This window comes from Pan troglodytes, chromosome 2 (genome assembly GCF_028858775.2).
Source record: "Pan troglodytes isolate AG18354 chromosome 2, NHGRI_mPanTro3-v2.0_pri, whole genome shotgun sequence".
Classification (NCBI taxonomy): Eukaryota; Metazoa; Chordata; class Mammalia; order Primates; family Hominidae; genus Pan; species Pan troglodytes.
Window position 1 is genome coordinate 11612291 of NC_086015.1, and position 23887 is coordinate 11636177.

Genomic DNA, 23887 nt, shown 5'->3' on the forward strand with positions numbered 1-23887 from the left:
CAAGTTATTTGCTCACAAGAATCCTTTGGGCACTTGTTATAAATACAGCCCCTAAGGTTCTTTTTCAGGATATTCATATTTAGAATGTCAGGAATGGGAAGAGGGAATTTGTATTGCCTCAGGGAATTCTTAAGATCTGGCATGTTGAGAACACTCTAATGGTGAAGAGTGAGGATGCTGGAATCCTATGGTGTGGGCTCAAATCATACTTGTAACTCTTGCAAGCTGAGGGTAAACTATTCAACCTCGTGCCTCGTATGTCACTTGCCATGAGTACTGTTTGCTGCTGGTGTTCTTTTTCTATTCTCTTGAAGAATCTGCCTGATTCACCTTCTTATTTCTTATGTTACAGATAGAAGACATGCAGTGGGGTAAAGGAGTCCGAGAGATACCCCCCTCAGTGTGCACACTACCATGTAAGCCAGGACAGAGAAAGAAGACACAGAAAGGAACTCCTTGCTGTTGGACCTGTGAGCCTTGCGATGGTTACCAGTACCAGTTTGATGAGATGACATGCCAGCATTGCCCCTATGACCAGAGGCCCAATGAAAATCGAACCGGATGCCAGGATATTCCCATCATCAAACTGGAGTGGCACTCCCCCTGGGCTGTGATTCCTGTCTTCCTGGCAATGTTGGGGATCATTGCCACCATCTTTGTCATGGCCACTTTCATCCGCTACAATGACACGCCCATTGTCCGGGCATCTGGGCGGGAACTCAGCTATGTTCTTTTGACGGGCATCTTTCTTTGCTACATCATCACTTTCCTGATGATTGCCAAACCAGATGTGGCAGTGTGTTCTTTCCGGCGTGTTTTCTTGGGCTTGGGTATGTGCATCAGTTATGCAGCCCTCTTGACGAAAACAAATCGGATTTATCGCATATTTGAGCAGGGCAAGAAATCAGTAACAGCTCCCAGACTCATAAGCCCAACATCACAACTGGCAATCACTTCCAGTTTAATATCAGTTCAGCTTCTAGGGGTTTTCATTTGGTTTGGTGTTGATCCACCCAACATCATCATAGACTATGATGAACATAAGACAATGAACCCTGAGCAAGCCAGAGGGGTTCTCAAGTGTGACATTACAGATCTCCAAATCATTTGCTCCTTGGGATATAGCATTCTTCTCATGGTCACATGTACTGTGTATGCCATCAAGACTCGGGGTGTACCAGAGAATTTTAATGAAGCCAAGCCCATTGGATTCACTATGTACACGACATGTATAGTATGGCTTGCCTTCATTCCAATTTTTTTTGGCACCGCTCAATCAGCGGAAAAGGTAAGTGAAAATGCACATCATAATATATTTTTAAAAAATGTGTTCATTCTTGTAAGTACTGAAACCAAATTGATTGTATAAAGTAAGAAGTTTCGTATATGCAGAATGGTATTCCCAAGAGTAGAGAACTAATTCAAGGTCTAGTAGGCTTCAGTGCTACAAGAGTCTAAAACTGAGCCACGTTCATTCCACTGGAAACCAACCAGATGTAGCCTTTTCAAATCAATTAAATTATAGAATTATTAAATGTAATGAGAGATTATCTAGCATAAAATTATCTATCTAAAATAACCCTTCATATTCATTTATTCCCCACCTTCTCCACTTACCCACATATTTTTTGGGGGTAGGAAAAGAGGAGCATAGTACCTTCTCCAGGTGGGAGTGTGTGATGGTCATTACTATCACCAGTGTAAATGCTCTCTCGCTCTTCCTAGTGGCTACCTAGGCTATTGCTGTCCATTGCATTTAGTACTCAAGCTTTACAACAGAGTAGAGTTGCCCAATTGTATATGCACAATATATACCCAGGTGGGTGAATATAGGAAAGATTTGGTTAGCATTTCACCATAGGCTCCCTACAACTAGATGGACATTAATCACATCCAGCAATTCACAGTGAGATCAGAGATGCAACTTTCTAAAAGAGGAAGAGTCAATATTTGGTGCAGAGCTAGTGTCATCAAGCTGTGAAACTTTGAGGCCAACATATTTGCTAGTTCACATGCACCTTCCAGGTAGTTATAAGTCTTGTGAATCTTTGATTTAGACAATTCTACGGTGTTGATTCTAGACATGATTCTTATACATCTGACTCCTATACTCACCCACGTGGCTATAGTTTCATGTAATATCAACCCTAAGATATTGATACTGATAAGATATGGTGTCTTTCACTGGATGTAGGCAGCTCTGGCAGGTCAGTACAACTGTGATCTGGAGTTCTAACTGACATACTCTGCAAAGAGGGCTTAGGGATAGCTTGATTAGATGTCAGGACATTGGGGGTCTAGTCTGATTCCACGTTACTTTGGACAAATCTCTGAAACATTCAGGGACTCAAATGGGAAGAACAGGGATTGATTTAGAATGTCTAAAAATTTACAACAGCCTATGTATCCAGGAATTAGATTACTCTAGTTTTTCTTTGTTACCTCTGTTCTCCATATAATCATACAAAGGATTAATGGCATCTAGTTTTCCAGCTGAAAAGATGTATTTTACCTAAATTGTGTAATTCAGAGGGGCTATAATTTTGAACTGTGTTTTTAAAAAAGTAAATATTTCATGAAACCACACAGAATTCTAAAACCAAGGAGAATGAATGGTTCCAGATTATGGTTTTAGTCATAAAGTATTTTAGAGAAAGTTCTTCTAAAATATACGCTCAATAAGCATAGCATGTTTCAATTTCATAATCTATGTTTACTGTCTGTGAAACCAACTTGAATATCATTTTATTTCTTCTGTGTATTCCTGGGCCAAGGGAATAGTAAAATATGAGTTAGAGTGGTAAAATACAATAGAGAGAAGAAAAAAAAAATCCCCAAATACGTGCTCGTAAGTTGATAACTATTGAACATTTTATAGGGAATGATGAGTATCTTAAAAGCCTATGGAGATAATAATTATTTTGTTATTAAAACAACTCAATACCTCATGCAACAGGTTAAAGACATTAAAACCTTTCCCGTAAGTCTATTCTTGAGGAACATAAAAAGGAAAAATAATTATAATGGTTTTATAGATGAGTCTGATGTCTCTACCATTTCATTTTTCATTTCTAGTCATGATTATGGATCTTTTCAATAAGGTCACAGGTATAATTTATGCATTCATTTAAAAACCTGAAATTGAAACAAGGTTTCAGGAATTGAATTCTAGTTGTTCTAGAGAACAATGTGTTGGTAGAATTGGAGTGTGGGGAAATTTAAGCTTTCAAGCAGTGTGCTTTTTATACCAGAGTTTTAGAAGGCACGTAATTTTCTTTGTGTATTCTCAATAGGTTATGAAGTTTTACGTGGTTGATTGACACAACTAAAGGCACAAAATTGCCAAATGGGAACAGTAAATTATTACATGAAAATGCACATCCACTTATAGGCATATGGCTAGAGAAGCATGAACAACCAATGAGAAAATACCAGCGTGTATACATGAAACTATAGCATTTAAAATGTGGAAAGTGGCCAATTATCAAATGTAAAAAAGAGATCACATCAGAAGGGATTTTTGCCAAGCCAGCAACCTACAGAATCACAACTTTTTCATTTTTGTTTAGCTCTAACAAACAGTTTAAGTGTTTTAAATCAAAGAATTATATTATAACAGGAAAAATAAGATTAGGCAGTGAGTTCAGTAATAACAATTTACTGTTTCAAGAAATTGAATTTATATTGAGTATGCTAGGAATATCTGTAAAAATTTCTGTCAAATTCATAAGCAGAACATAAAGAGACAGCAGTGTTCTTTTCCTTATTTTTTTTGCAAAATATTAACCCCCATGAAGTTTGTTTTTGCTTTTGTTAAGGAGGATATGGGAGACCACTGCTATCTTGTTTTATCATTGTTAATCCCATGACTTCTAGAATGAGCATCTTGCCATGTGGCCAGGGATGGAAGTGGTGAACTTTAACCACAAGAGAATGATTCTAGCTTCAAGAATTATATTTAGGTGACGTAATGATGCAAGAACACACTAAAACTGGTACATCAATAGCACAGTAGAAGCTGGCTGGCCCAGTTTGATGTGATAATATCCCATTATTTTGCTCTGGCACTATCTGTTGAAGACTAGAATGTTTTCTATAAAAAGCAAAAGCTTGCCTTGTGGTTGTGTCTATTCAGAGAGTTGCACATCTAGGAAAAGAAATATGCCTCAGGTAGGGAACATACAGGCTACCCGGTCAAAATCTGAAAAATTCTATAGGTGATATGTTCATCTAGAGCTTTGTAGCCAGTTATTGCCTAAAGAGCTTTCTAGGTAAGTTAACATATCTTTATACACAGGCAGGGAGACATGCTTTGTGCAGTGTGACTCTACAAAGGGAAAATGATCTTGATACACAAGGAATGGGATCAGAAGTTCTCAAAGGTCTTCCTTTGTGTGTAAGTGTGTTTCTTTAGATAGGAGGACCGTGAGAAGAGGAAAAAGAAAAAGATTGAGGCAATTGAAGGGCAGAGAAAATTTCTAAAAAGGAAAGTGGCTTGAAGAAAGAATTGTGTCCTCTAAAATGGCACCCACAGGCCACTTTTCTGTGCATATTATAACAGAACAAGGGTATATTACAAAACTTAAGTAATTTGATTTCCACGGGAGCCTTCGGTCACTAAATGACCGAATTGGGGCAACTATTGGCAAACTTTGAGCCAGTTCAGGATTCTTACCTCAGTGGTTCTTCAAATTGTGTTCATGATCATCCCCTGAGGAATTTAACAAATTATTGCATGTCTCCCCAACCCTATAATCCCCTACTGGTTCAACAGGTCTGGAATGCGGCATAGAACTATTCACTTTTCAAGTTTGCTGGAAAAATGCCAGTGGACACGATGCCAACCATACTTTTTAAAAGCCTTACTACTTTCTTCCCGTTTACAGAAGACATCCTGTAAATATTTACTTGATTCTTAACTTCAGAACCTTTGGGAATCAATTAACTCCCATTTCAAGCAAAGGGGAGGTCCAGAAATCAAGGAACCAGGAGATCAGAAAGACACTAATCCACAAAGACAAAGTCAAGGATTAGAATGTCTAAATGAAGCATCAGTCCCAAGGCTTGGGCCAGAGACCATTAAAAAGTCAGGACCAAGTCCCTGGTCTTGGGACCAGAGATAGCAATAGAATAGGTAGACAGTGGTGCTCCCCAGCGGTATTTTTGTGGGGCTGAGAATATCGACCAAGAACTTTTGATCTTCTGCATGTAACAGATAGCCCCTCAGAATCTGAACACAAAGTAAAATCTGCCTAGAACTAATAGAGGGATCAGAAAATTTGGCAGGTAGATAAATGTTTCTCCATCCATGCCCAAGGCAGACATCACTAATCAATTATGACACACTTCCTCTGTACTCTGGTATAGTCTTGAAATCTTTTTCAATACAGTTTTAAAGCAAGGACTATTAACACATCAGAACTGGAATGAATTTGAAATCCATTGCTATTTCTGATTTAGTTTCGGATTCTTGATACCTCTTCCCATTCAGCTGTTTGCTGTCATTGTGTGAAAACCAATGATAGTTTTCGTAAAGATTAATCGACTTAAAGAATAGTCAGGGAATTGGGGTGTGCTTTAATTCTTGTTGGTTTCATCTCCGATTACAAATCTTTTTTGTTAAATTGCCAAATGCCACACAGCAAGGAGCAGCCCTGGTTCTCTTAGGAAGCTATATATTAGTTTATGCTTCTGTGCTATTTGATTTGTTTAAAATTTTCTCATGGTCTTTCAGTAATTAAACTTACAATGCGTGTACTGTGCCCTTGGTACTCTGTTAAGGACTGTGATGCAGAGATAAACAGTGTTCTTTTCCATTAGGAACTCATACACTAATGGTCAATGTAGGTCTTCAAACAAACATTGAATAAGTGTGAGAAATATGATAGTTGTAGCACAAAGAATGAAGGACAGCCACATGGAGAAGGAGCTTCCACTTAAGCTTCACAGAAAATATGACAAGTGGACTGAAATTTAGAGGCAGAAAAAGTGGCATGACAATGTAGTAAGAAATTATATTACATGTTAAAAAGAGAGGGACAGTGTTTTCAACACATAGCACATAGAGAAGAGACAGATTGCACTTACACAACTTTGACTCTTGTAAAATGTGAGAGTATAATCAGAATTAATGAAACCTCATTCTATCTGCAAATTTTTGAACAACGTGAATTCCAAATTAACTTTTGGCAAGAGTCACATCTTTTCCATATAGTGGGTCAAGTTAATTTGAAATATTGTAGCTTGTAAGCTGAAATGCCTGTTCTACCTTAAGAGGAAATATTGACTTATGTGCCTGTTGAATTCTGCATGGTCTTTCCTTTAATGCAATGCCACCACCCTCTCATTTTGTAGGGCTGGACTCTATAGCAGAGGCAAAGATATGGCAAAAAGCAGCAAAGCCGAATTGTGAAGGGCTCTGTTTGAATTTTCTCCTTGAACCTATGAAGAGTCAGCAGAAGTTTCTAAATGTGGGAGAAATGTGAGCATAGGGTATTTTGAAATGGGAATTTTGGAAATAGTGCTTGAGTGCAAAAAGCAGCTAGAGGTAAGCAAACTAGTTGAGTATTATAATAATTTGACAAAAGATGGCACTGGTTTGAAGAAAGCTTAAGGGACTGGAAAAGATGGAGCAGGTTTGAAAGCTATTTTGGACTTTTTAAGCATTAAGAAAATATGCGAGTAGAGTAAGCTTTATCTTTTATTTTGTGTTATGTTGTTTTGTTATTTCAATAGAAATACAATTTTCAAAATGTGTTTAATTTAGAAAATAACATTGCCGACTATTTAATCTTTTTTATCAACAACAACTAAGCAAAGAAAGAGAACTCTCATTATCCCACACCCTAAAGACAATCATTGTCCAATCATCTGGTGGTAACTTCCAGCCATATAAACATACACATATTTACACACATACCCAAACTTATTTTAAAACAAAACTCCATATTTTCTCTTCTGGCATGCTTAGTAAGAACTTTCACCTTGCTTTGGAACACAGGAGAGAGAGGTGTCCCAGTGCATAGTTTTTGCTGATGCCATTTGTGCACTCATGCTGTGACAGGAGCTCATACTGGTTGTTGAGGTCTTGCTTCTGCTGTTTGGTTTTGTCTGTTCATGTTCCCATCAGAAGCCTATGAAACTATTTCCTTTCTGTTGCCTGCTGTGACCTGGGTGATAACTGAGTTTCTCTCTAAACAGCTGTCAGAAACCAGCTGTTTGCAAGGCTGGTGTTAGCTAGTGGCTTGGGATGGTGCAGTCGTTTTTCTTCCTGCCATAATGAATCAGCTAATTTCATATGCAGTCACCTAGGATAATTGGAGTCTCAACCATCTTAGACCCTTGCTTTAGCTAGAATAGCTACTTTAGCAGGTAAATATCAAGGGCCTGTATAAAACTGAACTGAGCTAAAACTAATAAGGGAATAGCTTACTACATTAAAAGAAAGGCTTTAATCGCTGAAAGTTTGAACAGAGTGATACTCAGGAAGAGAAATTCCTGCTAAAAGGGAAGACTCAACAATAGATTTTGAATCTTCCTGCCACCTCCCGTGGAGAGCTCCCTGGAGCTCACTTTTCCCCATAGGTGTCTTGCACTTTGAGACCTCAGCCACTAAGAGACACAGCCACAGGGACCCAGGCCTCAAACTAGGATAAACTGACACATCTCTGTTCCCTAGCTTTTCTCAAAGCATCAGAGACCATCTCTCATTTTCAGAAAGAATCTTCCTCAAAGCACAGGAAACCATAACAGAGCGTGGTGTGCTGATGGGCAGTCAGGGGACTGCCAAATTCTCGGCTCCATAGACTATAGGTCAATACTGGCCCAATTGTGAATTCTTTCCAACTTCATTTACCCTCTTTTCTTCTGGTCCTAGAAGCTGGTTTATTTGGGCATTTTCTTCTACTCCACCATCCTATACTGCTTTGAGCCTAATCATTGTACATTCTGGATGTATCACTTAACTTATTTGGTCTTCACTACTTTCGTCTTCACCATGGGTCTAATTATTCCTACCTCTAGGTTTAAGAGAAAATATTTAAATTGCTCAGCATACAAACTTAAAAGACTGATGATGCAAGATGCTAATGAGGATAAAGAACAACTAGAACACTCATATACTGCCAGTGGGAATATAAAACATGGTACAACTGCTTTGGAAAACAGCTTGGCAGGTATTTTAAAAATTAAACATATACCTAGCATACTGCTCCAGCCATTCCTCTTATATATTTTACCCAAGAGAAAGGAAATAGTGTATTCATGTAAAGACTTGTACATGAGGGTTTTTTTTTGTAGCTTTATTTCTAATAACCCCACCCTGAAAACAACCCAAGTGTTCCTGAAAAGGTAAATGGATAAACAAACTGGGGTGGGTTTATCTACAAAATGGAATATTACTCTGCAGTAAAAAGCAATGGACCAGGCTGGGCGCAGTGGCTCACGCCTGTAATTCCAGCACTTCGGGAGGCTGAGATGGGTGGATCACTTGAGGTCAGGAGTTCGAGACCAGCTTGGCCAACATGGTGAAATCCTGTCTCTACCTAAAATACAAGAATTAGCCAGGCATGGTGGTGTGCATCTGTAAACCCAGCTACTTGGGAGGTGGAGGCACGAGAAGTGCTTGAACCCAGGAGGTAGAGGTTGCAGTGGGCCAAGATTGCACCACTGCACTCCAGCCTGGGCAACAGAGCCAGACTCTGTCTCAAAAAAACCGCAATGGACCATTGATGCATTGAGCAGCATGGATAAATCTCAAAATAATGCTGATTAAAAGGCCCCAGACATAAAAGAATATATACTGTATGATTCAATTTATATCAGTTTTTAAATATCCAAATTAACCTATAGTGACAGAAAAGTAAGTTGTTGGCTGTGAATAAGCAGGGAAGGGCTGAAGAATTACAACGAGGCATGAGAAAATTTGGGGGGTAATATGTGTTCACTCTCCTGACTGTGGAGGTGGATTCACAGATATATATAAGTCAAAATTGATCAATTTGCATACTTCAACATGAATAGTTTATTATATATTAATTGTATCTCCATAAACCCATTACAAATTGCTTTTTACAGAAACCCTTCTCTTTCTCCCCTCTTCCTCTTTTTTTCTTGAAATGTAATCATTAAGCGGCCTCATGCCAACTGGCCTATTTGCACAGTACTGAACCTAGAAATATATTTGTAATGATATTAGAATTGTGCAAATTAGAGTATGTAAAGCTCTTTAAACACTCTCTACCACATGGTAAATGCTCAGTAAAGGATAACTTTATTCTTCTACCCTAGGTTCCTCTTAGCAAAATATGTCTACCTGGGCATTGGCAGGAGGGTCCCCAGAAGGTAAAATAGTCACATATCTGGGGGAACTGTCAGGAGAGGCTGTAGTATAAATTAGCGGGACTATAAGAGCTGACACTGGAGAGACGGGTAGAGGCAAAGCCCCAGAAGGCCCTGTGTGCCCTATTAAGGAGCATGGACTTTGTTTTTTAAACAAGGAGAGAAGTGTTTCAATGGTTTATAGGATAGTGGTGTGACACACTTGGGCTTATGCTTTAAAAAATTACTCATTGCTTATAAGTAATGGATTGCATGACAGTTAAGATGTGAAATTTTACCCTGGGAAGATAGGCACTGGCTACCAGTCGTGATTTAAATGGACTTTCCTAATGCTCATATTTTCAGACCCAGGTTAGCACACAACCTGAAGGGTGCAGAAGAATGAGAAGAATCCCTTAGAGCAAAAGTTGGATCAGAGCTGGCAGTCACCTATGGTACCTTTACTTCCCCCTTCAGAAAGAGGCCAGCGAACCCCTCATACCAAAGAACGTTAGATGAGAACTCAGCATATGATTCTCCTCCCATCTCTGCTTCATGGGATGTTTGGTGGGGTGGAAACTTGAACACTAGCTTCAGTCTATACCCTCCCTCCCCAAGTAAAGCATGAGACATTGGAATGAGACTGCAACACCATAATAATGGATGTATATTATGGGTAATCATAAGAATTGTTGTTGAAGAGTATCCGTATACTAGAAATACTGCCCATATACAGCCTTCCTTGTTTTGGTATATTCTTAGTACATTACCACAACACTAGTTTCTTCTGAGTATAATGGATCTCTGGCTGTTGAACTGCAAGCAGTTCCTAATGAATAAAGCTATCCTCAGATGACTGGCACTTGGGGCGTAAGAGTTCAGGGCACATGCCACCTGCTGTGGAGTTATGCATCTTCAGATGGCTCAGCGTGTTACCTTTTATAATACATTTGGTTGCTCTCTACCCACCCAGCTCAGGACCACATTTGGCTCTGTTGGTCTGGCTGGGTTTGGCCATAAAGTTTTCAGGTCATCAAGCATTGAGAAGTGAGCAACCTCAAATAAATAGGTATCTAATTGCAGGTTTCAAGGAGGGCCCCTGTGGAATATCCCAACTCAACAAAAGCCACATTTTCCCATCTAAGTCTCATGCACGTGATGGTGTTGGGGAAGATAACGGGTCACAAATAGTCAATAGAGAGATCATAGAGCAAGGTATACTGTGGCAAGGAATGTAAAAGACAAGTTCATGCCACTAAACTAGCACTTCCTTGAAGCTCTCGATGTCTCTATATACCTGAAGGAGGAAACTCACACTCAGTAAGTCATCAGTAGAAATCTATTGGTGGACAAATGAATGACTGAAACAAAACATCCCATTTTCCTTCTCATATTGCAGGCTCTTTATCCTCACTTTCAACTTTGATGTGATCTCACGTTAGTGATTTATCACTTGCAAAGGACTTAGGTTGTTTCCAAAAAAGGCTTGATTTATATGTAAGGAGTCAGTTGTTCACACCTGGGAGATTCTGGCTAACAGACCCAAAGCCCTAGATCAGATTGTAATGATTGGGTTTTAGCATCAAGGCCAGATATTTAGGCTGGCGAAATCTGCCTTCCAATTCTATCAATTCCATTGTGTTTCTCTGGTAACCTTCCCAGTTCCCTGTCAAAGTGACTAGATTGAGGCATCATGGCCAAATTACATTGTTGATGAGGTGAAGGCTGCTGCCTGGTGTTACAGCAAATGCCAGACGAATGGAGCCCTTGGTTTTAACCCAGCAATCAGATCATTATCTTTTATTTTCATGTTGTAGATCTTGAGGTATGGAAGTACCTTGTGCATTATTTTTTTAAAGAAATTAACTGAGGAGTGAAGAACCACATAGATGTTTCTACTGCCATAAACTGAGGTTCAACTTAAATGCTGATCTTTTTTTCCCAGATCTTTACTGAGTGGACTGCATAGGGATAAGTGTTTTATACGGCCTTGGAACCTTTGTATTAGTTTCTATATTTGGACATTACCCAGTTACAGTGTACTAGGAATGGGTCAGAATCTTAAGATGCTTCATTGTCGACAATATGGCAACAGTGAATAAACAGTAGAGGCAAGTTAATGGCACAGTCCTTGGACTGAAATCTCTAGAAATGGCCATGTAAGAGGAGACGTCCCATATTATTCCAGGGTTGAGAGCTGTGTGGATGATTGGTAAGCAAGCTTATTGAGTTTTAGATCATAATGAAGGGGTTTGGGAAATGAAGGGAATCATCATTGGATTTTCCCACAGAAATCCAGCTTCCCACTGCAGTTGTTAGGAAAAGAAAATGTAAGGAAATGATTTCTTAATGGTGACACTGACAATCAGTCTAGCTGATGCAGAAGCACCAGTGTCTGTAACAGGTCCTCTGATGCCTGAAATTGAAAATTGTCTCTGTAATGTGCCTGTGTGCTCCCATTCAGCTTTATGTTCCAATTGATTCCTTGACTTGTAACCAACAGTGATTTTTTTGATCCAAGGCCTCCCTTCATACAGGTCTAAAAAAAACCTGACTAGTAGATGTACTGAAACAGCAACTAAGAAAGGTTTTGGTTCCCTATAGTGATACTATCTTTATTCCTTCAGTGTCTACCACCCCGAGCTAGATATTCTAGGAGATCAAGTTTTAAAATAATTTCCTTTTTGTTCAGAATGTCCCCCTGTTATTTAACAATCAATTTTAAGCACCTGTAACATGACCTGTGACCCCCAACCAGTGAGGATCCATCACTTGCTTTTTCAAAAACCTTCCAGCAGCTTCTCATTGTTACTATTATTATCATTGCCTCCTGCCACCATTACAATTAGGACAGTATTCAGACTCTTTCTTAGAGCCCAGGAGGTTTAACTCAAGATCACAAAATACAGCCCATGGACCTGTCCAATGAGTAACTTGTTTTTATAAATAAGGTTTATTGGAACACAGCCTCATCCATTCATCTACGTACTGCCTATGGTTGCTTTTATTGCTACAAAGACAGAGTTGAATAGCTGTGACAGAGATTATATGACCTGCAAAGCTAAAAATATTTATAAACCGGAACTTTACCAGTAAAGCTTGCCGGACCTGCCTTAGATAATCTATTGCCTTCTTAGCTTTCTGACCTTCATTTCCAATTTCTTCTCATCCTTGCTGACTTTTCTTCGGTCTTGCTGGTAGTATTTCTGCTCCTGAAAACCCCAGGGCCATTTCCTTCCCAGGACCTTTGTTCAGGATATGCCTTCTTTATAGGAGGCTGTCACGCAGACCTTTCCATGCTGTGTTCTTCTCACCACTTGAAGCTCAGCCTACAGACACATATCATGGCTTCCTTAACTCTCCTCTACCCCAGCTAAAGGGAGCTCCACCCCAGTCATGTTCTGTTTGTTCCTATTCCTCAGTAACTTATGTCACTTACTGGTTTGTTCACGTGTACCTGTATCTCCTCATTAAAATGAAAGTACCTTAAAGGTAAGGCCCTGCTCTGTCTCTAGTTCTACTTTGTATCCCTAGAGCTCTAAGCAGTGACTGGTACCTAGTAAGTGCTTAATAAATCCCTGTGGATTGGATGGAAGAATGAAAGAAGGAATGAATGAATCTGTTGTGGAGTATGATACAGTTTCTACCCTCAATATATTGTTTAGAGAGAGCCATGTACACTGATGTCTGTGAAAATAAGAAAGTAGGTTTATAGCAAGAACAGCCTTGAGCGAGATCAATCTTGCTGAGGGCGTATGTCATGAAGATTGCGCAGACAAAGCTAATAGTCAAGGATGACCAACCACTGTTAAACATAAAAAAGACTTTCTAAAGTGAAAGAATTGATTTTGAAGTTATTTATTGAAATTGATTATGAATGAATATATTAAAATGTCCAATCTCATATATAATTTTCAGTCTTCAGAACAGTAAAGATGAAAAAATACAGTAATACACAGTGATGGTAAGGATGTGGGAAAACGAATATTCTTATCGTTTACAAATGAATGTCCAAAGTGATCAAATCTTTTAAGAAGGGTAGTTTTATGCTGTATATCAAAAGCTTTTAGAATATGAGTAACTTTTCACCCAGTAGTTCCATTTCTAGGATTTTTGGAAAGGGGAGAAATTAGAAACTTCCTCAAAGATAGAGGTACCAGAATGTTCACCAGAATGTAAGTAGCTAACAAAAGGGAGGTGACAGGGCATTATAGAACTTCTACATAATATAGTACTTAGAATTGTTAAAAATGATGGTGCAAATCAGAGTCCAGAACACCAATTGTTGAACATTCTCTGTGTATCGATCACCAGTCCAAACACTTCATATAGATTACTTCTTTGAAATGCCACACCAAACTCTAAATAGGGACTGATGTCATCCCCATTTACAGAGTAGAAAATAGAGCCTTACAAAAGTTAAGTGACTTTTCTAAGGTCCCAGAGCCAGAAAGGGAAAAAGAAAGTTGCTTATCAGGACCTGACTCACATAACGCTCTGGGATACGGACAATAAAAATGATCAATTCTTTTACCCTGGACAAATTACTTGATCTTTCTGGGTTTCAGTTTCCTTGTATATAAAATGAGATTAACAATAGTATTTGTCTCATAAGGTTTTCATGAGGATTGAATGAGTTAATTCATTCTGTATGTATCTATATTAAAATATGCATATATATATATGTGTGTGCAGCTATATCCTAGCCACTGTTGTGTATGCAGAAGAGGCATGAGCAAGCAAAAGAGATAAATTCCTGAGTCTGCATTCTAGTGGCCAGAGACAGACTTTAAATGAATAAATGAAATATAAGGAGAATATCAGACTGTGGCAAATATATAAAAAAAAAGTAGATAAGAGAAGAAATACCAGGATGGGGCATACAGTCTGCAATTAGGAATAGGGGCTCAGAGCAGGGCTCACTGAGAAGACAACCTTTGAACAAAGACATAAAGAAGCAAACCATGAGGAGATCTAAGAGAAGAGCATTCCAGGTAGAGAGACCAGCAGGTGCCGAGGCAGAAGCATGTCAAGGCTATTTGAGAAATAACTAGAAGAGTAGTGTGAGCTAGGATGGGCATGGTAGGAGATGAGCCTGGAGGACAGGTGGCAGGACACCAGCGCATGCAGAATCAGACTGGACGACATGCAAAGCCTTTAAGGATTCTGGATGGAGGCACAACATGATCTGACAGATTTCAAAAGGATCAAGCTGATCCTCCCAAATACATTAATTTCATGTAAAGTACTCAAAACAGTGTCTGGTACCTAACAAGTGGCCAGTAAAGATTACATATTTTTATTTGCAGTATTAATATCATCTTCCTCTAGCTTCATACTTTTTCCACAATTTCTTCAGGAAATATATATATGGAACAGAGAAACCTTCACTTTCCTTCAAACCCTTAACAGACTTGTGTATATGCCATTTGTCCACTGCTGGAGAGAAGCTAGTTTGTGTTGGAAAACATGGGGAAACTGAATTCTAGCACCAACCCTACCCTTGTACTCAGCCTAGGAACAGTTTAAACCTTAGAAGACCTGAGTGGACTGGTAACCTCTTCCATGGATAAGATAATGGGGCTCCCACACATAATTACACAATAATGTAACAATATTCCATGCATGGAAATGCTCTTGCTAGTTAGAGTATCTTTTCAAATGCATCCTTCTATACAGCACTGACTCAACAATAATACTTTTGCATTTAAAATACTATTTTGATGAGATCATTGCTTCTGGCAATTGCCTCACCAAATTTCTCCTTTTGGTATCGTTAAAGTACAGTTTTATCAGGTAGCAGATGGTGAAAGAGTGGCCCCATATTCATAGCCTTATTTTCCAGTGATTTTGTGGTTATATCCAGTTTGCTGGGTTTTGGCACTTTCCAGTTTCAAACATTTATTGATTCATCCCACTAATGTCTACAAAAAGCCACCATGTGCCAGGTACATATTTAGGTGCCAGGGATGGAAAGGGGAACAAGACAAATTCGTTGCCCTCATGGAAATCACATTCTATTGAAAAGTGAGACAATATGCAAACAAACAAATAGAAAATGACAAGAAGACATAGGAAAGGTAGAGGAAGATGGGAGATAGATCTTACCGGGACTCCTGTATTAGATGTGAATGGTCAGGAGGGCTTCTTGGAGGAGGTGCTCTTCAAGCATAAACCTGCATGAAATGAAATAGCAAAAGGAAAAGCAAGGGAAAAGGTGCTCGGAGGAGAGTGTGAGTGGCGTGAGAAACAGAAGCTGGAGTGTAGAGGATGGAGGTAGAAAATGGAATGGGGTGGGGGTAGCCAGTAGCTATTTATGTAGGGCTTTGGAATTCTGAGCAAGAAGGGAAAAGTGGGAAGCTTTAGAAACTGATTTATGTTTTAGAATGACCACTTGGACTGTTGATAAGAAGAAAACTGTGGAGAAGCAAGAGTAGGGTCAGGGAGGCCAGATAGAAGTTTCCGAAGCACCTGCACATTTGATAGAGCTTCCAAAATTACACCCTTGACACAATCCACAGAAGGGGGGAAAAAAAAAACACTGAAAGTGATTTACTCACAAAATAAGCATCATACTTTCCTAGCTTCGGGGAACTCATTTTATCAAATCAATTATGTAGGCAAGGGTCTACAACTTCCAGGAAGTAAGAAAATCTTACAGGTAATGTCCTAAGGCTACTGACCCCAATTCTTTCCTCCTTTCTTCTGAAATGATGTGACTATTCCAAGTCTCATTCACCTGTCCAGTGGCCATCTGAGATAGTTCCCAGATAGCAAATTAGCCTCCTAGGCTTTTTAAAAAAATCCCTCATTGATTCAGCAAATTTTATTCAGCACCTTGTTGTGTCCAGATGCCATGAATCATAACCAAAATGTAGGTCCATGCAGATTGTATTTTGCATCCTGTGTAATGCCAGGGGCTGCTATTCACATAGGTTATAAGAATGCCACCCCATGGAGTTGTACGGTGTGTTGCCTGCATAACTGCACCCTGTAGCCCTGCCAGTCTGCTAGGTACTGGGGATAGGAACAAGCAAGACATAATATTTTTGGTTAACCATGTGCCCAGGTTAGAGTGATTGCCCTTTTACTTGGCATCCTAATGAGTTCATTTGTTTTTCACCATCCTCTATGTAAATACAAACGTGGCATTACTGACAGCAGGGTGCATTTCCAGAAATGCAAAACCTCCAAACCTGTCTTCCCGACAGGCCTCAGCAGTATTCATTCTGGAAACCCATCAGAAGCATTTCAGATCAAAGCAGGTAACAGAGGTGAGCTGCAACCAGGGATGATTTGAGATTCCAGACACATCCTGACCACCATCTGGGCCTCTGCAAAAGCATCTGCAGGCTCTTCTTAAAGCTCAGGGCCCCCACACAGAGAGCAAGGAGAGATATATGGCCTAGGAGAAGCCAGCAGATGGTGAGTTACCCAACTTCTTACAAGGTTAAAAGTGTCAACTCACCATTGTGGAAGGGTGTGGTAAAAGTGCCTTCTATTCCCTAGTCTTCCTTTCTGTGTGTGCGTGTGTGTTTGTACATGTGTATTTCTGACGCAATCCTCATTTTCTTATCCTATGTCCTCTTGTGCTTTCTATTGCAAAGAAATGATCTATTCAGTCAATTGTTGATTGATTCATTCATTCAATATGTATTTACAAATATCGACTTTGCGCCTGGCACTATCTAGGCCTTGGGGACAGTGAACAACATTGACAAAGTTAGTGCTTCATGAAATCTACATAGTAATTGGATAAAGCTACACATCATTTTGGATAATGATATGTGCTCTGAAGAGACAAAGACAGGTGCATGGGAATAGAGAATGACTGGAGAGAGCAGGGCTACTTCTGATTGGTTGGTAGTCATGAAAGGCTTCAGTGAGGAGGTAATACATGAGCTGAAGTAGTAATGAGAAGGATGTAGAAGCAAACATAATTGGTTAAACTCCTTTACAAGGGTCTGCTAGATACTTTCTTCTTTCTTGTTGTTGTCAAGTCCTTGTTGAATATGTACATTATGGGATAAAGTAAACAATTCAAATATGAGTATGTAATATATCAGTTGCTTGAATGCTGTGATATGATGGGAGGGAGAGTGACAGAGTGGTTAAATTAATCAAATATGAGTATGTAATATATCAGTTGCTTAAATGCTGTGATATGGTGGGAAGGAGAGTGAGAGGGTGGTCAGGGATGCCATCTTGGAGGTGGGAGTATTCTTGAATAGAGAACAAAGAGAAGGAGTCATGAATATAACTGGGGGTGGGGGTAGGGAAGAGTGCCCAGGCCAGAGATGAGCAAATGCAAGGGCAGGTAGGCGCCAAGGCAGGGGTAAGACTGGCAAGAGGAGCAGTAAGGAGGATCCTGTGTCTGCAGTGAACAGGCAGGAAAGAGTCCAGGAGGGGGCAGGATCCTGATCCCTTGACATTGTATAGGCCATGAGGGGAAATTTCAGTTTTATTTTGCATTGTATGGGATGTCATTGGATGATTTTGAGCATGATCTGACTAAACATTTTAAAAAGACCACTCTGTCTTGGAGAAGAACAGACTCTAGGGGTGAAAGTGGAAGCAGGAAGATAAGCCAGGGCACTGTTCACTGTTACAGTAATCAAGGCAAAAGACCATGGTAGCCTGGGCTGGAGGAATGAGTTAGAGGTGTTGAAAAATGGTTTGATTAGGGAGATGTGAAGATGAGCTAGACTGAATCTGGTGATTGATGCTATATGAGGTACAAACAAAAGGGACAAATCCAAATGACTTCACACGTGTTGTGCGGACAGCTGTGTCAACAGTAGAGTTATTTCTGAAAAGGCAAGACTAGAGGAGAGGGCAGGTTTGGCAGGAAAGAGGCAACTTCGGACACAGTAACATTGAGATGCTTATGAACGGTGGTGAAGATGTCAGCTAGGAGTTGAATACACAATTCTGGAATCCAAGAGAGATGATGGGAATTATCAGACTGCAAATGATACAGGAAACCTGGAGACTAGATGAGATCATGTAGGCATAATTGTAGATAGAAAAGTAAGAATGATGCCCAAGATACTCCAATATTTGAACTAGGGAAGAAGAGGAAGTAGCAAAGGAGCTGAAAATGAATATCATAATAGAGAAGAGAGTAAATGGGAGGGAACAGTTACCCAAAAAGTGATTGAGGAAAGGGTGAGGAGAAAGAGGGAATGAACCATTGTTTTTCAAATGCTGCTTAGAAGTACTAGAGCATCACATTGAGCAATGGGGTCACTACTGGAAAATTCAAGAGTGATTTGATGGACTGGTATCAGTGAAAGCCTGGCTAGAGTGGTGCTAGGGAGAATGGGAGGAGAGAGAGCTTCTGTGAGCATAATAAAGGCTTTCAAGGGGTTTTACTGTCATGATTTCGTAAAGCACATGCACAGCTGTGAGGACCCAGGTAGTAGGTGGAGAGGGTTATAGGATCAAGGGAGGGGGCCTTTAAATGTTTGTCTGGTGAAGACAGTAACCTCCAAGAAGAGGAAACTTAAAAGTTCAGAAGAGTGAGGAGATCATCATTACAGTGATGTGCTCGTTGTTTGTTTGCTTGTTTGGTTTTGTGACATTTTCTGTATTAGGCCATTATTATTCGGCTATAAAGAAATACCTGAGACTGGGTAATTTATAAAGAAAAGAGGCTTAATTGGCTCATGGTTCTGTAGGCTTTCCAGGAAGCATGGCAACATTTGCTTCTGGGGAGGTCTCAGAAAGTTTTCAATCACAGTGGAAGATGAGGGGGATGTAGGCATCTCACATGGCAGGAGGAGGAGCAAAAGAGAGAGTGGGGGGAGGTGCCATGCACTTTTAAATGACCAGATCTTGTGAGAACCCACTCGCTATTGCAAAGACAGCACCAAGCCATGAGGGATCTGCCTCAGTGACCCAAACACCTCTCACCAGGCCCCATCTCCCACACTGGGGATTACACTTCAACATGAGATTTGGGAGGAGACAAATATCCAAACTATATCACCTTTTAAAAATGTGAAAGCCACTCTTAGCTTGTAGACCACACAAAAACAGGCTATAAATTGCCCATGGGCCATAGTTTGCTGACCCCTGCAGTCCAGCAGACTGTTCCATGATCTTCCATTACCAGACTCAAATATACTGGATTTAGCACATCAATCCTGGGGTCATTGTGCACGTGAAGGGTATGAGGTTTCCATCTATTAGATAGTGCACATAAAAAGGCTTCTGATCCAGAGTCCCTTTGTTTCTTGGTGTGGCTCATTTTTGGTTTGTTTGTTTCCATGAGGATAAGATCTTAAAGTATGTTTTTTTGCTAGGACCATGGATGACGTTAGAAGTTAGAATTACAAGTTTCAACAAATAGATCCTATAGTGCTGGCAGATACCAAGAATGCAAGAAGGCTTGGCTAGGAAATAGCATAGTCCAGGGTTGACCAAGACACATCATAAATGAGGAATAAGGGAAGTTGGTGATGGACAACAGATCTCTTGTTACATTTGAGGCAGTTTTCTCTCCTCATCCTACTTCCACTTTCTCTCCTACATTTCCTACTTCCATAAGCAGAGAATGAGGGAAAGCTTCATTCTCAGGAAGACAAAAGGAACAAATCCCTTGACCCTAGGATACAGGTATTTGTTTCCTGGCAAACAGTGAAATTTGCATGCAAATTAGAAGCATCTCTGGATCTTAGGACTCTTCTTCAGTCATCATAATCTGACATATTGCAGATAAGGAATATAGAGATGCATAGGTATGATGCAGTAAGAGATAAATCCCCATATCCCAGTGGTGGGTAACAAAGTAAAGTTTCATGAAAGTTGGGTAGCTCTTATCTATCCTCTAGCTGTGCTATTGGGACACATGTCCTTTGAGCTTGCAGGAGCAGGGGAACAGTTAGAGAATACCTGGGGGAGGTTGAGGAGCACATGGATATCTGGTGAGCACTATCTTTGCCACAATGAACGCTGACACCAGCAACCTGTCCTTTGATAACACAGGCAGACTCAGCTTTCATATCTAACCCATTTATCCAGCATTCTCCCCAGCAAAGATACAATGACTCGGAACCATATAATACAGCAAAGAAACTTTCTTTAAAATGTTTATCAGTTATCATGAAAGAAATCTCTTGCTTGCGAGGGTGGATTGCAAGGGTCTTGAAGTTGTCCTTTATAAGAAAATAAAGTAGGACTTTATAATTCTTGGAACAATTATAACATTCATTTTTTAAAAATTGCCATCTTTGCTTAAGCTTTTGAAAATCCTATTGGCAATTCTGTGTTTAATGAGGTACACTTCAAAGTGGGCTGGGTACAGATACTTCTTGACAGCACAGAAGGGCTTCTCCATGATGAAAAAATAAGTGTTTGCGTCAATAGTGAAATAATCAGTAATTGACTTTGGTGGATTAAAAATGGACCATTGATGACTTGACACATGAATTTCTTTCCAGAAGGACTACAAGCTTGAATATAATGATATAAAGATATCTTGATATCTATAGTTAATGAGACCAAAGGGCAAGGATAAAGGGACTTGAATCCTTTTCTTAAATCTCCATAAATTCCTCTTGAAAGAGAATTTCTACTCAGATATTTCAACTGGAAGGGACTGTAGAAATGATGTACTTAAGCCCTTTTATTATACAGATCTGAGAACAGAGACTTCTATCTCAGTGACCTTCCTAGGGGCCTGTCATCAGTGGCAGCAACTGATTTCATTTACTGGGATATATGCAAATTATGTTTCCCATAATGCACTGAGAGTACCCTGAGGTCTTTACATATTGACGTTTCCATTATTTTTAGTTCTTGATTTTTTATCGTAAAATTAATGTTTGCCATACAAAATTCAACACTGTGAATTTTAAATATCTTTTTGTTAGTCTGTTTCTTTTCATAAAACTGAAATACATTTACTTCACCCTGGCTATTGTAGGTCCCCAAAAAGGTTCAGAAGATCACTTGATGATATATTGTGGAAATATTTTTCAGCTTTAATCCCTGTATCCCGAGTGATGAGAAATCCTAGTCCTCAAACCATTTGTATTCAGTTTTCACATTAACACCTGGGATGTGGGTTTCAGAAGTAGGTGTTTGTCTCCGGTCTTATATCCAGAGCTTGACATAGGGACATCTGTGCCTGCTTCAGCATCCAAACAAAGATGTCCACTCTATAGCTAGTAAAACATTGCAGAAAGAGGCAGTGTTTATATGACTGATAAAGTATTTTACAGCTTTATTACGGAGGGGGGATTGTCAGAAAGACAGATCAGATTAACTGACAAAGAATCTCATACTCCTGAAAATCAGGTGGCTTAATGACAACCTGATATCATGAAGCCCTAATTAAGGCTGTCAATTACCTGCTGTTGATTCGGGAGCACAAAATGGAATGCTTGGTTTTCAGACTCAGATGTACATGGTCGTGGGGGGTGGGGTTACTAGTGAGGACATAGGCTATTGAGGCCCTTTGAAAGATGCTCTTTTTTGAGTGATAGAGTGGTTTATTTCATTAGCTATCTTATCACCTTAGCAACAATTCAACCAAACAGGTCATTTAGCATCATTCTGCAAAATATCTGAGAGACTGAAGTTTTTACTGAAGCTACTAAACTGTCCAAAGATGTCGCCATCATAGACACAATTGCTATCTGCAGGATAGGCATCCATTTTCATAGCTAAATTGTTCAAAAGGCACACAGAGGCACCATGATTTTTATGTTTCTTATTGTTTTTTTGTTTGTTTGTTTTCAGTGGATACTTAAAAATCAATTTATTTTTATTCTGGTGTGTACCAGGGGTATAGTGTTTGTTAGGAAGAAAAAGCAATTTTAATTTAGAGGGAAATAGATTTTCTTTATCACAGAGAAATGTGGAATAAATGAGACACACACCAAATAAAATTTTCATTTTAGATCCCAGGGGTTGAGGTGGTGAGATGGGGCTGGCAGAGGGACAAGTTTAGAATTTGATAATTCTATTTGGATTTCTCCTTAGAGCTCTTAGTTGTCAATAAAAACCTCTTGGTAAGCAACACAAATGACCTAGTTATGCCTGTCCTGTTGAACGGGGTATTTAGAAGCCACAGAGTATAGTGAAATAGAGTTAAAGAGCCAGGGCTGCGGTTAAGTTCTGCCCGTCTACCTGTGTGCCCTCTGGTGTTCTTCTCCTCCTCTCTGGGCATCAGTTTCCCCATCATAAAATGGATTTTTAACAGTTCTTCCTTAATGTATGCCTTTAAATTACCTGTTAAAATGCCTTATAGTTTGCCCATATCATCTTAACCAAAGTTTATTATAATTGAGTGTATAGCATCTCTGGGGAAATTTATGTTTAACTGAATTGATGGATAGGCACATTCATTTCAAAAGCCACATCTGTGATTTCTTTTGCACAGTTATTTTATGGCTATTTTGTATGCAAATCTCTTGCTAAAGTTATTTTAGGTTGGGAGGTGTGTGAGAGAGAAAGACAGACAGAAATAGATAGCAATGTCTACCAGTGCAACTTTATTCATATTCCTCATTGCCACTCTCTGTGATACAGCCACACAGGCTTCAATCCCTAATACTTGCTGTGATTTGCCCTGCCATGGAGTCTTTGCACATGTTGAAACTCACAGATTCCCATCACATTATGCTTGTTGTGGCTATCTCAAAATATCATTTATGTTCATCATTATAATTATGCTGGTTATTAAACCTGCTGCCTTGATCTTGTTATTTAAGGCATTAATAGAGAAGCATGTATATATAACTGTCAACATTCTTAAAGCATTTTGATTACTGTCATTCAACTTCTGACTTCTGATTTCCTTTGTAATGCTGTGCATTTTGTCTTATGCATCCAAAGGCATTCTAAGAAGGGGTGCACAGCTTTCACCACATTTCCAAAGAGGTCTTTGGCACCACAAACCTTAAGAACCTCTACATTAGAACATAAGTGAGAGAGACAGGGGTTCTATCTGGCTGTGTTCATCAAGGTTCTTGGTAAACTTCAGGTAGTAAATAAGTACATGTTGAATGAATAAATGAAAAAAACTCCACAAGATTGGAATAGATAACCCTTCAATCAGAGATCTAGTTACTCGACATAACCTTCTGAGGCTCAATGCTTAGAAGAAAAGATGCAGCAAATCTTGTATCTATTTAAAATGTTTTGGGCTGCAAAGAACAAAAACCTGGCTCAGGGTGGCTTGAATACCAAGGAGATGTGTGTGTTCTCATGTATAGGAAGTCAGGATTCAGGTTCTATGTGGTCAGTGTCTCCAGGAGTCATCAAGAATTCATGCTCAAAATATGCTACTGGAGCAACTGGGGCCATGTACCTCTTTGTTTTGGTCTGATAGGAAAGAGAGACCCTAACTCTCAAGCATGGGGAAATAAATTTATCCTGTCAGTTTCCTTGAGACGAATTGGAAGAAGTGTCATTCCTTGACCAATTGTAGTTGCCAGGGTGATGCCGTGTGTTCATTGGATAAGACTAATCAGTGTCCATCTCTGCAGCCAAGGAGAGGAAGAATCATGAACAATAAGCCATGCGGAAAAGAAGGAAGGGCGAAATGTTGTGAAGAAAA

General features: G+C 39.5%; 1 protein-coding gene across 6 annotated transcripts in view; it reads left to right on the forward strand.

The window, feature by feature from the left end:
* Nucleotides 1-23887, forward strand: part of GRM7 (glutamate metabotropic receptor 7) — an 882926-nt gene that overhangs the window by 719432 nt on the left and 139607 nt on the right. For 5 of the 6 annotated variants that reach the window (XM_003309593.5, XM_516252.7, XM_063806588.1 and 2 more), the window contains one exon: nucleotides 353-1288. In XM_003309593.5, the coding sequence (XP_003309641.1) occupies nucleotides 353-1288 (936 nt within the window). Of the gene's footprint in view, nucleotides 1-352; nucleotides 1289-6354; nucleotides 6648-23887 lie in introns of those variants that run through there. The other variant, XM_063806589.1, reaches the window with a different exon arrangement.